General features: G+C 44.3%; 1 protein-coding gene across 1 annotated transcript; it reads left to right on the top strand.

Annotated features, from left to right (window-relative positions):
* The first annotated feature begins 5862 nt into the window (after positions 1 to 5862).
* MYMK (myomaker, myoblast fusion factor) lies at positions 5863 to 15809 on the top strand. The gene is made up of 5 exons (XM_083721938.1): positions 5863 to 6201; positions 8680 to 8794; positions 11517 to 11665; positions 12297 to 12413; positions 14943 to 15809. Exons 1-5 carry the CDS (start codon positions 6067 to 6069, stop codon positions 15087 to 15089), a joined length of 663 nt encoding a protein of 220 aa, XP_083578064.1. The 5' UTR covers positions 5863 to 6066; the 3' UTR covers positions 15090 to 15809.
* Positions 15810 to 16167: the final 358 nt, after the last annotated feature.

The following is a 16167-nucleotide window of genomic DNA, read 5'->3' as shown; positions in this document are numbered from 1 at the left end:
ATGAGTGTGTCTAATCCTCTGTTCACATCCACCCATCTAAAGGACTTGGCTTGCTCCCAAAGAAACCTGTGAACTGTAGTTTGTTTGAGTATGTGCTGGGAATAGTAAGTTCACTGGGGGAAGTGGGGGGTACTGCCATTCCCGGGACCCTCTGAGAGAAGCCTAGTGTTTTCAGCGGGCTGCAGGTGTATGGTGTGACCTCTGAAGCCTTGGAAGTGCAGGGTGACAAGATGCTGGGATTTGTGGGGTCAGCGTCTGCACCACAGACCACCTCCTGTGGTCACTCCCTCCCTCTCTCAGAGCTGCATCCAGTACAAAGGCTTTGCGACCCCAGTTCTCCTAGCCAGCCACCTGTCTTCCCCAGGGATAGCAACTTTTTTTTTAAGTGACCCATTTTCAGTAATTGCTAGAACATGTGCACAAACCTGCTAGGCTTCCCCTCTCCCCCCCACCCCACCCCACCCCGCTGTCTTCTCTCCACCCCCATAACTTCATGCATCACCACTGGCAACATCCCAGCACTGTGTCCAGGTCTGCAGCTGTGAATTTTTATTTTCATTATTATTTTTTAAAGCCCAGTGGAATGTTTCCTAGCTTCTGAGAACTATAGCATTTTTTATTGCTCTGGAGGAGAGATGGAGGGGTGGGGAGAGGCTTGCAGATGGAACTGGCTCTTCACAAGAGTCATCAACCGATAAGGGTTCCTTGCCAATTGGAGGTACAGGTAGACACGTCTGTCCATTTTACTCCCCCTCCCCCCACTGCCCATCCCTGCAATTTTAAGTTTCGTTCAACTCATTTCTTTTTTTTTTTAAAGCCCTGAATGAATGATCATACGGATTTTCCATGCGTGGTTTTCGCCCGATATACTCCTAATATATATATATTTGTATGCAATTTCCCATGCTTTTAAGATTTCAAGTGCAGAAAGGTTGGAAATCTAAATATAAGCAATTGTATTAAATTCCGTTACTTCTTATTAGATGTTATTGTTATTAGTTATTTTTGTATTTTTGGTAATTGTAAGTTTTTAAAAATTACTTTTAATGTTGTCTTTAAATTGTTGCAACCCAGCCTGGGACCTTAGGGTGGGCAGGCAATAAATAATAAGTAATAAATCATCATCATCATCATCCAGATGGGACCAGTTTGATCTGACCTGCTCTTCCAGTGTTAAACAACCATTCCATGGCAGTAATTTTTTTATTTTCTTTTTTCGGCCATGAGGGAGAGTGTTCAGTGTGAGCTGTCTCTCCAGCCCTTGACACTGTTTCATACCCCCAGACCACTAGATGACTAAGCCTGGTTGAGCCAGCAGCAGCAAGACAGACAACCCTCTCTGTGAGAGGAGGACTTGTTTTCAAACACACACACCTTGCATCAGCTCCCAGGGTTGGGTAATGCCTAAACACCTTTTGTGAACAGCAGACCACATCCAAACTATCTTCAGAGCCAGCCCTACATAAAACGCATTGCAGTAATCTTACCTACAGGGTGACCAAAGCAGTTTCTGTGCCAAAACTGGACCTAAACCCTGATTGAAATGGATCTAGAAAATCAGTTTCCTCCTAGGGCATCTGGATACACCCTGTGACCACCTGTTCAAGAACTTTGCACAAGAACAATTAAAACACAATTATTAAAAATAATTCAAAGCAACTTGCCATCATAAAAATAAGGTGGGTCCTAAAAATATACACCTCAAGCATCAAAAGCCCAGGACAAAGTGATGTGTATTCAGCATTCACTGGAAGCTGTACAATAACAGATTCGCCAAGTGCCCCTATTTTCCAGGGATGTCTCTGATTTAGAGAAGCCATCCCAGTTTCTGATTTGATCCCAGAATGTCCCACTTTTCCTTAGGATGTCCCTATTTTCATTGGAGAAATGTTGGAGTTATCCGACCCCTGAGCTGACTGAAGGCAATCCTGTATAGGGAAGGTTTTTTAATATTTAATATTTTCTTAAATTTTTATATATGTTGGAAGTTGCCCAAAGTGGCTGGGACAACCCAGTAAGATGTGTGGGGTATAAGTAGTAAAATTATCATTATGGAATGGGACTTCCCTTTTTTTATCAGAGAAACGTGGGAGGGTATACAATGAAGGTGCCAGACACGCCTCTTTGGGAAGGGAGTTGTATGGCTTAGGGGCCAACTCAGAGAAGGCCATCTCCCTGACTACCACTCCCCCCAAGCTTTGGAGGAGTTACCAAGGGGGTCCCCTCTGAATCTCAGCACATCAGAGGGTCTGGAGAGAAGGAGACTGTCTTTCAGGTATTTGTGACCTGAGTCATTTCTGGCTTTAAACACCAGAGTGAGCACCTTGAATTGAGTTCATTCTTATGCATCGTATCCAGTTTCATATATATTACTTAGCTGGAGAAGTGCACTGTTAAATTTCAAAGGATGGCTGTGTTTCAGTTTGTGAATTATTTCAAAAAGTTCATATTTGGTAGGATTGTATTTAAATACAAACTGAGTTGAATTTCTCCCCTATCCCTAATCTGGAAGCACCCATGTTTCCAAGGGCCCACTCAGAGAGAGGGCAATGATTCCTGCTGTCACTCTGAATTGGCTCTGTGCTGACGCCATGACCGAGAAATCAATTTTCTCCCCCACATCCCTACTCCATATTTGTGTGTGAGAGACAAGGAGTTTGTGCTGTTGGCTAGTTTGTTTTTAAATTTATTACGTATTGCTAGAACATGCATAATTCCATAGCAAAAGAAGAAGAGAAGAACAGCGCTGTTTATAACAGAAGAAAGCAATGAAGTCATAAAGCACTTGGCCCTGAGAAAATAAAGAATTAACATCAGGAAGTAAATACTTAAATCAGTCCTTTCCATAATAATCACAATATAAATAGCACACTTTCCAAGAAAACTGTCCCAGAATGAAAATATGTATATATCTGTCTTGAAATGCTTATGTTACCTAATTAATCATTAAGGCATTGCAAGCTCGTAACTTGTATTTGGTGATAAAACCACATTTTTACAGTCAATAAAATCCTGCCACTTTATAACAAAGTGCTGTCTTGTGGAAGGGCTATGGCTCAGTGGAAGAGCACCTGCTTTGCATGCAGAAGGTGCCAGGTTTAATCCCCCATGGCATCTCCAAGTAGGGCTGGGAGAGACACCCTATCTGAAATTGTGGAGAGCTGCTGCCAGTCAGTGTAGACAATACACAGCTGGACAGACCAATGGTCTGGTTCAGTATAAGACAGCCTCCTATGTCTTTGTCTTCCTTCTCGGTATCTTAAAAATATATTAACAAATCACAGAACCGTAGAATTGTGGAGTTGGAAGAGACCCCAAGAGGTATCTAATCCAACCCCCTGAAATGCAGGAACTAAAGCATCCATGACAGATGGCCATCCAACCTCTGCTTAAAACCCTCCAAGAAAGGAGAGTCCACAGCATCCCGTGAGAGTCTGTTCTACTGTCAAACAGCTCTTACACTGCTCACAGACTGGCTGTTTAATTATCTGTTGTAGGACCTTTCTTGGTATTGATGTCAAGCTCACCGGTCAGTAATTAACTGGGTCTTCTTTCCCCCTTTTTGAAGATGGAAACATTTGCACTCCTCCAGTCTTCACCTAATCTCCTAGAATTATCAAAGATTATAGACAGTGGCTTTAAGATTACATACCATCCAACACAACGTGGCCCAAATTTGGGACACCATCTTCCAGGTTATCCGTGCGAGATTGTGGACCCAAAAACGCATTTTGGGGGTCACAGCACTCAAAAAGCATGTTTCAGGAAACTGTGCAATATTGCAGACATGAAAAGGCACCTTTTTTGGAGCAAGATCTCAACCCCAAACTGCATGAGAACAAGGCGCCCAAAATGGTCACCACACTCTGATGGGGGGAAATAGGGTTTCTCTGTTTTTCTGGGGCAGTTGACAGGTATGAGATTCTATCCACAAGCTCCTTTAGTGCCCTTGGGTGCAGCTCATCAGGACCTGGCGATTTGAATTCATTCAAAGTAGTCAGGTGTTCCCTGACCACCTTGTTTATTCTGTTATCACCAGGTTGGGCACCGCTTTCCTTTTGGGTGAAGACAGAGAAAAAGTAGGTGTTGAGTAGTTCCATCTTCTATCTGTCACCCAATAGCATTTCTCTGTCTTCTCCATGCAGGGAACCCACCACTTGCTTGTTCTTCCTCTTGCTTCAAACATAGCTGACGTAACCCTTGTTATTAATTTTAACCTCTCTTGCAAGCCTGAGCTCATTCTCACCTCACCTTCTCCCTGAAACTACTATTGGCTACTCCTGTATACTCCTCCTCCATGAATTCCCCATTCTTCCGTTTCTTGCACATGCCCTTCTTAAATCTCAGTTCATCTGGAAGCTCCATATGCAGCCACACCAGTCTCTTTAGATGCCTCCCACTTTTCTTCCTTATTGGAATCCAGGCAGACGCAGACAGTAGCTCATATCTTGGTGACCTGGCTACAGAGCTCTAAACCACAGAGCCAGTTGTCTTGCATTCCTCCTCCCTGGTTCATCTGAACAGCTGTCTCAAAAACGACACAAAGAATCTGCAGAAGGTTCCAAGGAAAAGATATTAATACCAGGAAGGAGAAAAGCAGGAGGCTTGTAATAAAGTCATTGGCCGGCGGGGGGCGGGGGAGGGGGAAGATATCATAATAAAATAAAGTTGGCCAATTGACTTGACGTCCGCACACGCTTAGCTGTGCCTCTCACTGCCTCCCACAGACTGTTGTTGCTATATTGAAAACAAAACTGCCAATATCATAATGCCGATTCTATAAATCAATGGTGTGACCACAGCTGGAATACAGTGTAGAGTTCTGGTCGCCCCACCTCAAAGGGATATTGTTTGGGACTTTTTAGTTTGGAGAAAAAGCGAGCAAGAGGCAGCACGATTGAAGTTTATAAAATCATGCAGGGCACGAAGGCAGTGGAGAGAAAACTCATAACATTAGAACCAATGAAGCTGAATGGTGGAAGATTCAGGACAGATAATAGGAAACGCTTCTTCATGAAGCACATAGTTGAACAGTGCAACTCATTCCCACAGGAGGCAGTGGTGGCCACCAACCTGGGTGGCTTTTAAAAGAGGATTGGATAAATTCATGGCTGCTAGCCATGATGACCGAGTTGTGCCTCCCTTGGACAGGGGAAGCAATGCTTCTGAATACCAATTGCTGGGAACAACAGGAGGGGAGAGGGCTTTTGGATCCTGCCTGCAGGGTTTCCCATAATGGGCATCTGGTTGGCCGTTATGAGGATAGGGTGCCGGAATAGATGTGCCTTTGGTGCCCCAATCCAGCAAGCTCTGCATATGTTATGATCCCATTTAATTAAGCCCTTTATCCAGAATGATGGGGGCAGGTATAATTTTTAGGAGTAGGGCTGTAGCTCACTGGTAGAGCACCTCATTTCATCCAGAAGGTCCCAGGTTCAGTCCCCAATGGCATCTGCAGGTAGGGCTCACTATCTCTCCTGCTTAAAACTCTGAAGACTGAACCATGCCAGTCAGTGTTGACAATGCTAAGCTAGGTGGACATATAGTCCGAACCAGTTAAAGACTCTGGATACAAGCACTCATTCTGCACATATCTTACCTGCCGTAATGCTGTGCATTTTGCTAGATGATTACAATAATGGGTAAGGAGGAAGAAATTGCTTTTCCTAGCAGCCAAGAGCAAATGTGGCCCCACCTGTGCTTATCTATTTGCAAACATCCCAAAGGCTTGCTGGCTTTTGCAGTGGACCATCTGTTGGTCTTCAAGAGGTCTCCAAGCCTCACAAGTGTGGCCTGTGTTGTATGCCAGCTGTCAGCTGTGCACTGTCATAAACCCAAGCCCCCCCCCCCCCAGCACCTGTCATCAGCTGACATCTCACGCACACAGTGGCTAAGCCAAGGCTGGGCCATCTGAACTTGAAAGTCCATTTGGCTCAGCTGTCTCTTCCAAGGCCCAGATCAGGACAGTAGCCTTGGAGCTCAGACTTTGCCAACCAGCTCTGCGATCTGGAAGGATCTTCCAGCCATCCTGCCTTTCCACGCTCTGGCAATCTCTCTTCCTTTTCGATGGGCTCTCTGGTCGCCAAGCTCCTTCTGCCAACTCTAAGTAGCCTGGCTTTCCTCCCGACCATCAGCATCGCTGCCAAGAGACAGTTCCACATGGAGGCTATGGTGTACTTCTTCACCATGTTCTTTGTGTCGGTAAGAAACTTTCCCCTCCCCTTCCTCCCTCTCTCTGTTCCCCAAAGGTGTCTGTCCATTTGTTTAAGTGAAAGGGGGTGAGGGGAAAGGCAGCTTCCTATGTTCCTATTGAACTAAGATTTCTTAGCTCAGTGGTAGAGCTGACACCTTTATTTAGCCATATGTTTCTTGACTGTAAAAAAGAAAAGGGGAGATGACCTCACAGCCAGTTTACAGGAAAGATAAAACAATAAAAAATAATAAAAAGAAAAATTAATAATGTAAAGTTAAAATAACAAATTAAAAACAGGTGAAAACTCACACCAGCTTTCTAAATATCTGGGTAGATGCTTTCTGCAGGTGCCAAACAGAATGCAGTGAAGGTACCTGCCTGGTGTCAATAGGCAGGGAGTTCCAAAGTGTATGTGCCTCCACACTTAAAGACCGAATGCAGAACAGGTATTATGTGGTTGGGGTATAAATGCAGTAATAAAATTTAATGAAAAAATTGCACATTATGTGGGCCAGTTAGGAAACGTGCTCGTGAGTTTTTAGTGGGGGCCTTGAATGTACTTAAAAATAGAACCGGAGGCTGGGGGGGGGGGAACGAGACAGACTTGCAGCTGCTCCACATCCTCCAGCCAAGACCTTCTGCAGCTTCTCAGAAGAAATGCAGCCATCGCTGTCTTAGCCTTTGAAGGCCCTCCTTCTCCATCTCCCCAACAGGAAATAATTCAGACCAGCAAACACATCTGCACCCCCCCACACAACAAAGGCTTTTTTAAAAATAAAAAAGGTAAAGGACCCCTGGACAGTTAAATCCAGTCAAAGGCAGCTATGGGGTGTGGTGTTCATCTCACTTCAGGCCGAAGGAGCCGGTGTTTGTCCGCAGACAGCTTTCCAGGTTATGTGGCCAGCATGACTAAACTGCTTCTGACATGACGGGACACTGTGACAAGTGCCAGAGCGCATGGAAATGCCGTTTACCTTCCCACCCAGACAAGGGTTCTTGCAACAGCCGAAAACATCTGCATGAACTCCACCTCTCTCCTTTGCCTTCACAAATAACGTGCTCATTGAATGGGACAAATGTTCATGATACAGAGTGGTGGTGCTAGAAATGGAAATCCTTTTGAGGGATGTCATAGCCACGAAAAGGTGTTTGGGACTTGACAGCTACAGCCTTTGGAGCTACACTATTGATACCAGGAAGGCCCCCTTCACTGTACTCTTTTCGGCACCTGCTAAAAACATTTTATCTTTTAATTTTTCTTTAATTCTATTGATTAACAAAAAGAAAGAGCACAAAGAAAGTTGATGAAAGTTTTAATCCGTTTTTGTTATTTTAACTTTTTAAACGTCTTTAATTTTTGTGTATTTTCCTTACCAGTGATTTGACCTTCTTGGTAAACCTTTTAAAGGATTTTTAGACGTGGGTGGCACTGTGGGTTAAACCACAGAGCCCAGGACTTGCTGATCAGAAGGTTGGTGGTTCGAATCCCCGCGACGGGGTGAGCTCCCGTTGCTTGGTCCCTGCTCCTGCCAACCTAGCAGTTCGAAAGCACATCAAAGTGCAAGTAGGTAAATAGGTACCGCTCCAGCGGGAAGGTAAACAGCGTTTCGGTGCGCTGCTCTGGTTAGCCAGAAGCGGCTTAGTCATGCTGGCCACGTGACCCGGAAGCTGTACGCCGGCTCCTTTGGCCAATAAAGTGAGATGAGCGCCGCAACCCCAGAGCTGGTCACGACTGACCTAATGGTCCCTTTACCTATCGTGTAAATCTTACAAAATACGTAAACAAATCAAAATTGGACAAAGATTTGCTGGCGATAAACAGCTAGTGTCTGCTGTACTACAGGTCTATGGCACGGCCACATTTGGGATGCCATGTACAGTTCTGGTTGCCTATCCTCAGGAAAAGTTGTTGTAGAGTTGGAAAAGGGCAACCAAAATGATTGAGGGGTTGAGCTACCCCCTTGTGTGGAAAGACTGCAGTGTTTCTGACTTTCACTTTATAGAAAAGGCAAGTAAGAGGCAACACGATAGAATTTTATAAAATGATGAATGGCAGGGAGTAAATGAAAAGTTTTTCTCCCCCTCTCTCAACACTAGAATTCGTGGGTGTCCAAAAGAGAGACAAAAAGAAAGTTCTTCTTCATGCAGTATAAACTATGGAACTCGCTCCTGCAGGAGGAAGTGGTGATGGCCACCAACTTGGATGGCTTTAAAAGGGGATTAGACAATTTCATGGAGAAGGTTTTCAATGGCTGCCAGCCACAATGGCTGTGCTCTGCCTCCACAGTCAGAGCCAACAATGACTCTAAATACCAGCTGCTGGAAACTGCAGGAGGGGAAAGGGCTCTTGGGCTCAGGTCCTGCTTCCAGGTTTCTTACAGACATCTGGTTGGTCACTGGGAGAATAGGATGCTGGAATAGGGGGCCCACTGGATTGATCCTGCAGACCCTCCTTACGTTCATACGTTCTTATGTTTCCCCAACAGATTTACCACGCATGTGACGGCCCCGGTTTATCCATCCTGTGCTTCATGCAGTATGACATCTTGGAATATTTCAGTATATTTGGGACAGCTTTATCAATGTGGGTGTCCCTGATGGGTAAGAGCAAGTCATTCTTTGGGATGGTTTCTCATGCTAAGATACTTTGAGGGAGTTAAGGCAAATATTTGACCTAGAGGAAAACAAGCAATGCCTAGTCGCAGATTGTTTTTTAACAACAACAACAACAACAAAAAGTAGAAGTTTCAGAAATAGAATAATATTGAGAAATTCCTCTGTTGAGGGAGAAGTCTTCTATATTTATGCTATTCTGTAACAGAGATGGGCAGCCCTATCAACTTCAGTTTCTCTCCATTCCTGATTTTTCTAGACAGTTTGCACATTTCCAAACCAGTTTGCATTTCTTTTTAAAGTCCTCGCAAAACCCAGCAGCTTATTAATTACACATACCTCCTAATATACAATTACGGCAAACAATTTCTCTTAATACAGTATAATGCATTTCTGTGTTATTTTTGCTAAGACATGGATTTTGATATGTGCATTATAGGGGGCCATGCGACTTGACTGGAGAATAGCAATACAAAATTTGGAGAAGTGCAGCTTTTTGAGGGAAGGCTGTGTTTCAGTGCAAAGCTTGTTTTGGGATGTGTGAATTTATAGAATCATAAAATTGTAGAGTTGGTACACCCAAGGGTCATCTAGTCCAACCCCATGCAATGCAGGAATACCATCTAAACTATCCACGGCAAGTGGCCATCCAACCTCTGCTTATAAACTTCCAAAGAAGGAAAGTCCACCACCTTCCAAGAGAGTCCGTTCCACTGTTCTTACCATCAGAAAGCTCTTCCTGATGTTTAGTTAGAATCTCCTTTCTTGTCAACACCATTCTTAAACTGTGGGCATTAAAAATAGGTCCACATTAAAATGCCAACCAAAGCCAAATTTCTCTCCTACCAACTACTCCGCAAAGCACCATATACCTTGATAATGCTATGTAAATAAATTACCAGAGCCTAGAGTGAGTTTTTGAATATGAAAAAAGCTTTGCAATTTAGGGTGGCCTCACTGCTAGAATCCTCAGGGTAAGGGTGAAGAAAACCTGCTGGCACGTCTTTCTGTGGTGCTGGCTGCCATTTTTAATCCCTGTACTTCCATGGGAAATCCCCATAATTTCACAGGACTGGATCTATCTGATGGGGGAGGGGATATCAAGTCAGCAGACAAGCAGAACAGATTAAAAACTGGATGTTATTCCTTAGCCAAAAAAACAAACAAACCTCCATTGAATAATAATAATAATAATGTAATCCAAGGACACATGGACATGTAGTGTCTGGGACGTGAAGAAAACCTCTCCTCCATCTTGCTTTGCAAAGAGCTGAACATGCTCAGCTCCTTGCAGGGACATTTCCTGGGACTGCAAATCTGAAACAGCTACGCTACAGCTGTGTAATCTGGAGAACTCATGGAGCCCTCCGGGAGCCATAATTTTTACGAGCGATTACCGCATTCCCCGTGCAATGACAGTCTCTGATAATTCATAGCCTCATTGATGAAGTGTGAGTTAGCGGGCTGCAGGCAGGTGCATGACACTAGAGAGGAACCTCAGCCCAGTCTGAAAACATCCTGGGACGACTCAGAGAATTGGAGATAGAGGGAACAAGGGGTGATGTTCTCCCCAAAACATATTTGACTCAACTTTTTCATTAGTATTTCCCTTTGCAACTCAAGGTCCCCAGGTACCAGCCACATTCACACTGTACATTTAAAGCACTAGGATACCAACAACACACCCACACACCCAAGAATCCTGGGAACTGTAGTTTATTCAAGATAGTTCATTAACCCACACCCATCAGAGTAGATTGTCAGCAGCAAACAGGTATAGTCCAAGGCCCTGTCTGCACTGTGCATACCACTTTAAACACTCTAAACTACTTTAAACCAAGATGGCTTCCTCCAAAGAATTCTGGGAGCTGTGGTTTGTTTAGGATGCTGAGAGCTATAAAGAACTCTTCTCCCATTCCACCTCACTTAGCTTCAGCTCCCAGAGTTCCCTAAGGAAGAGGGATTGTTAAATCACCCTGGGAACTCGGGAACTCTTGGCACCCTGAACAAACTACAGGTCCCAGGATTCTCTGGAGGAAACCATCATTGTATTGGTATTGTAACTCTTTCAGCATATGGTGTGAATGTGGCCGTCACCACGTTTTGTTTTCGTTAGTGTGCTGGGTAGAGTTCTGCTTGTGTTGCTTCAAAGATGATATTGTGCAGAGATGGGAAAGGTTCAGAAAAGGTCAACCCAAATTATCAAGGGAGTGGAGTGACTCCCCCTATCAGGAAAGGTTACATCTGGGGCTTTTCAGAGAAAACTCAAGTAAGTGGAGATATGATAGAGATATTTAAACCAATGTATGTTGCGGAGAAAGGTGGGCAGAAAGAAGTTTTCCCTCTTTCTCTTGACACTAGAATTACAGAAGCCAAACACTGGAATGTTCAAATCAAATGAAAGTCTGAATTTTGAAGGACTGTGGTTCTTCAACCAACCCATGTGTACAAATATGCATTATTTTAGGGATTTATTTGGGGGGGGAGTATCTATTTGCCCAAACAGCACACAAAAATGTATGAGAGAAAATGAACATTAATATACTAATGAATTTCCATGAGGACAAAATGCTGAAGAAATGTGGAAGAACTGCATCCAAGATTGGAAAAATGAGGTAGAAATGGAAAAAGACATCCATTTCAAGGGAGATTTAAAGCTGCCCTAACAACACAGCATTTCAAATTACACTGTATGTCACCTGTTGCTCAGCCCTGGCAGAGTTTGATGAGCCTAAACGGTCAACGTTTGTGATGTTTGGAGTGCTCACCATCGCAGTCAGAATCTACCATGATCGGTGGGGCTACGGCGTCTACTCAGGACCGATTGGGACAGCAGTTCTCATGATCACTGTAAAATGGGTAAGATTCCCCTTCTTGGTTGCATTAAGCAAGTATTGCCAGCCATAACAAGTCAAAGTTTGTGTGTGTGTGTGTGTGTGTGTGTGTGTGATGCCCTCCTCCCCCATTCCACCACCTGATTATGGGAAAGGGGGAAATTGGTTTCCCACAGATCCAGCCCAGGACAGTTTGCAAGCTAAAGCAAACAAGATAACAGAATAATAGAATTTAGAGTTAGGGACACCAAGGGTCACCTACTCCAACCCCCTGAAATGCAGGAATCACAATTAAAGAATACATACATGACAGGCAATAATTCAACCTCTGTTTAAATGAAGGACAGTCCACCACCTTAGTAAGCTCCTATGGAAAGATGCTACCCAGTTCACAAGTGTCATCCTGGAGGGAAATGATGGTTATTAAGAAAACACACCTCTGTCCCCACCCCCAACAGAGAACCTTGGGCTCACACCTTGGTTTTTGATTCCTTCATTTGAGAAATATATATCAAAGGAATTTTGAAGGAAGGGAAGAGCTTTGAAGCATCATGCGGGGCAGTGGAAGACTCCATACCTCCTTGCAAGCCATCTTTTCTTTTTGCAAAAGGCCATGGCAAACGAAATCTATCATCTGTTGCCTTCTTTCCTCCCAGCTACAAAAGATGAAGGAGAAGAAGGGTCTCTATCCAGACAAGAGTGTCTATACCCAGCAGATTGGTCCTGGGTTCTGTTTTGGGGCCCTTGCTTTGATGCTGAGGTTCTTCTTTGAGGTAAGACTGCCCCTTGCAAAACATAAAACTTAAGATCTGCCCTGGTGAATCTGAGCAGATGCCCACCTGGGTCCAGCATCCTGGCAAATGGCCAGTTAAATGCCCTCTGAGGAGCCCCCGGGAAATGTGCAAAAGGCAACAGTGAGGGCATTCTTCTGCTTCATAGCCATGGATAGACCTTCCTTCCCCCTTCCGCAATGGTGAATTCAGGTAACTGCATACTTAATGGTCTTATGCCCTCTTGCTCTTTTAGATAGCCATGCACAACTCTGAAATTTGCCACCTGAACAGGTAGTGATGGTCACGACCTTGAAAAGGAGGGTGTTAGACAAATTTGTGGAGGATAAGGATGTCCATAGCTACTAGCCATAATCACTATGTTCTCCCTCCACTGTCAAAGGCAAGTTTCTGGGAAGCGCAAGTGGGAAGCTGCTACATGTGGGTTCTGCTTGTGGGTTTCTCAATGGGGTATGTAGCTGGCCACTGTGAGAACAGGATGCTGTACTAGATGGGACCCCTTTGACCTGTTCCCTCGGAGGCAGTATCTGAATGCCAGTTGTTGAGAACTGCAGATAGGGAGAATACTCTTGTGCTCAGTAGGGCTGGGTGATATATCAATATATTGTACAAAACCGCTTTGAAGTCCATATCATGATATTTATTTCATAATTTTTGACTTGGCAATATATCGTGACTCATTTTGTGTGTGTGTGTGTGTGTTTGTGTGATGCAAAAAAACACAATGTGGGAGAAACTGTGAAGCCAGCCAACGCTTTTCTTGATTCCTGCAACCCATGTTAACTTCACCAGCTCAGGTCTCCCCTGCCTCATGCAGGGACAGCGAATCACAAGAGCAGGTGCCAACAAAAATCACGATGAAGGGAAAACCATGAAGCCAGCCAATGCCTCTACATAGCTCCATCCTTATTTCAGGGATTGTGATATATCAGCATATTGCAATGTTTAGCCAGTTATATATCACAATGTTAAAATCAAGATGTTGCCCAACCCTACTGTTCATTTCTACGTAGTTCCATCCTTATTCCAGACATCGTGATATACTGTACTGGTATACCACGGTGTTTAGCTGGTGCTATATTGTGATGTTGAAAACCAGATATCGCCCAGCCCTTGTGCTGAGGTCCTTCTTGTTTAGAAAACTTCTTTCTGACACGAGGGAAAAGTAACTCAGTAGCAAGAAGTGTTCCATGGATGAAAAGATGGCAACAAGCCTCGCCTGTAAACAATTTCAGTCCAATGAATGTGTGGCAAATAAACCAACATTTCCAGCACATGTGTTGGGGGGGGGGGGAACAGGGGGGATAGAATTATGAGGCTAATCAGAGCCAGCTTCATGAGTAAGCTGGTTATATGGCCCCCCCTGCCCGCGCCCCCCGCAAATCACCCTGTGTAGAAAGCATGTCACTGGCAGGAGATTAGTCAGAGCCCAAACATATTCCACATCCCAGCAAAAGGGGAGGGTTGAAATCTTAAAATTCCTGGATGAACCCTCCATCACACTCCGACAGGCCTGAAGCAACGATACCATTTTAGGTAAGAGGTCCTGAGATTCTCCGCGTGGAAAAGCCAGCTTCCAAAGTTCTTGGCATCTGACTCATGAGATGTCCAAGGGAGAGTTGGCTTATCTCTCGGAACGTGGGCTTGCAGGAATGGTCTTCAGCCCACAGCTGTGGGAGCAACACCCACCCAGTTTTTATTGTCTTTGTCACTTCCCTCAGTGTGTCGACATTTGGCCTCTCTCCCTTTCCATACACACACACACATGAAAATTTTACCAAAAGGCATAGACCTCAGTCTCTGCATGACCAAAGCCCCTGAATCACTGAATCTTAGTTGTAGAGCTGGAATGGATCCAAAGGGTCATCTCATCTAGTGCCTGCAATGCATATATAAAATCATTTAAAACCTTCAGTCCATACAAATATCTGCCTTCTCCACTTTCTGTTAACCAATATTTCTTTTAAATCAGGGTGTCCTGTTTTTCCCCTACAAAAAGTCCAAGATAAGCTCTCTTTATTAATTCTGACCACCATTACCCCATATTGCATAATACTAAATTCTTCCATCCATATCCATGTTAAAGCCTCTCCATTGTGATCTCACATTAGATCAATATTCAGATTATAATGAGAAACAAAAATGGAATATCGCTCATGCCACCCTGTTGGGTTTGTCACAGTTTTCATAATGAGCAAGAGAGGACCGTTTTTAAATTATTCTTATTTATTTTACTTCATTTATATTCCACTTTTTCCCCCTCCAAGGAGCTCAAGGTACCATACATGGTTCTTCCCCTGCTTCTCATTTAATCTCCACAACAACCCTGTGAGGTAGGGGAGGCTAAGAGGCAGTGACTGACCCAAGGTCACCCAGTGAGCTTCATGGCTGAGCGGGGTTTCAAACCCTGGTTTCTCAGGTCCTAATCCAACACTCACAACTACTACACCACTGAATAACTAGAAACCATTACACACATTGAAGAATCTCATTTGCTTTTTCTTGTTCCAGGAGTGGGATTACACGTACGTCCACAGCTTCTACCACTGTGCCTTGGCCATGTCCTTTGTCCTCCTGCTCCCCAAAGTGAACAAGAAGGCCGGCAATGGAGGTGCTCCGGCCAAACTGGACTGTTCAACCCTCTGCTGCTGTGTCTGAGAATGTGGTGTGTGTGTGTGTTTGTGTGTGTGTGGCTGCTGCTGCTGGTGGAACGGATAGAGCACCTGCACCTGTGCACCCCACCCCCCCTAGCTGCAGGGCAGGTCCGATGCATCCCATGTGCAACTGGTGGCCAGCCAAGCTGAATGTGTTGCCTAGCCCTACCAGCCAGATCCTTAACGGGAATGGGGGAGAAATTAAGAGTCAGTTTGCATTGAAGGGATGAATCCAGTTGCCAACTGAAACACAGCCATCCTCCAGAATCTGCACCGCTCTAAATCTTGCACTGCAACTCTCCAGTTGAGTAATGGGTTCAAAGAGGAATATCGTAGGGGGCAAAGTGTCTATAAAAACACATGTGTTTGTGAAGATGGCATGAAAATATGCATTATTTTAGTGAAATCATTTTACAAAAAGGTGCACATTAAGTAAAACTTAATGAAAACATGTTGTAGATCAGTTAAAATTCAGATCAGAATGCTGATGAGCTTTCATGAGGACTTTTTATTGGGGGGGGGAGCAAATTGAGAGACCAGAGTCCTTACTATAATTCCATAAAACTAAAAATTGAAGTATTTCCCCCACTCACTACTGATCCAAAGGTGCAGCCATTGTCTTTCTGTCTGTACATTAGGAGCAGGCGGAGGGAGAGTTTGTGTTTTTCTTTACTTCCTCTTCTATTTATGCTTCCTCACCCAAATAAACATCTTTATTTAACCTACAGCTTTTGCAATACATGTTTCTGGACGTGGCATGGTTTTAAACTGGCCTGCAGATCCCACAATCCTGTAGTCATCCGTGATGTCACAATCCAGATGTTTATTCAGCAAAGGGGAGCAGAAAGAGTTCTGCTGACTAAATAAGGCAAAGCCAAGATAAGAGAGCAGTGGAGGAGAGCGTGGATTTCAGAATGAAGAAAAAAGTAACCAGGGGGATAATTAGAGGGGGGGAGGATTTAAAAAGAATTGTTAGGAAAAAGGAGCTGCCTTCATCGCCCCACCTTTCTCAGAGCTGTCGACACAGACTGGCAGCAGATCTCCAGGGTTTTAGATAGATCCCAGGTTCAATGCCTGGCATC

The sequence above is a fragment of the Podarcis gaigeae genome (genome assembly GCF_964106915.1).
Source record: "Podarcis gaigeae genome assembly, chromosome: Z".
NCBI lineage: Eukaryota > Metazoa > Chordata > Lepidosauria > Squamata > Lacertidae > Podarcis > Podarcis gaigeae.
Note: the sequence above shows the minus strand (reverse complement) of the source record. Positions and strands in the feature narration are given on the sequence as shown.

Coding starts and splice junctions, on each gene's coding strand:
- MYMK (XM_083721938.1), top strand. CDS start 6,067: ATGGGCTCTCTGGTCGCCAAGCTCCTTCTGCCAACTCTAAGTAGCCTG. Junction 6,202..8,679: donor TCACCATGTTCTTTGTGTCG/GTAAGAAACTTT, acceptor TTTCCCCAACAG/ATTTACCACGCATGTGACGG. Junction 11,666..12,296: donor TCATGATCACTGTAAAATGG/GTAAGATTCCCC, acceptor CTTTCCTCCCAG/CTACAAAAGATGAAGGAGAA.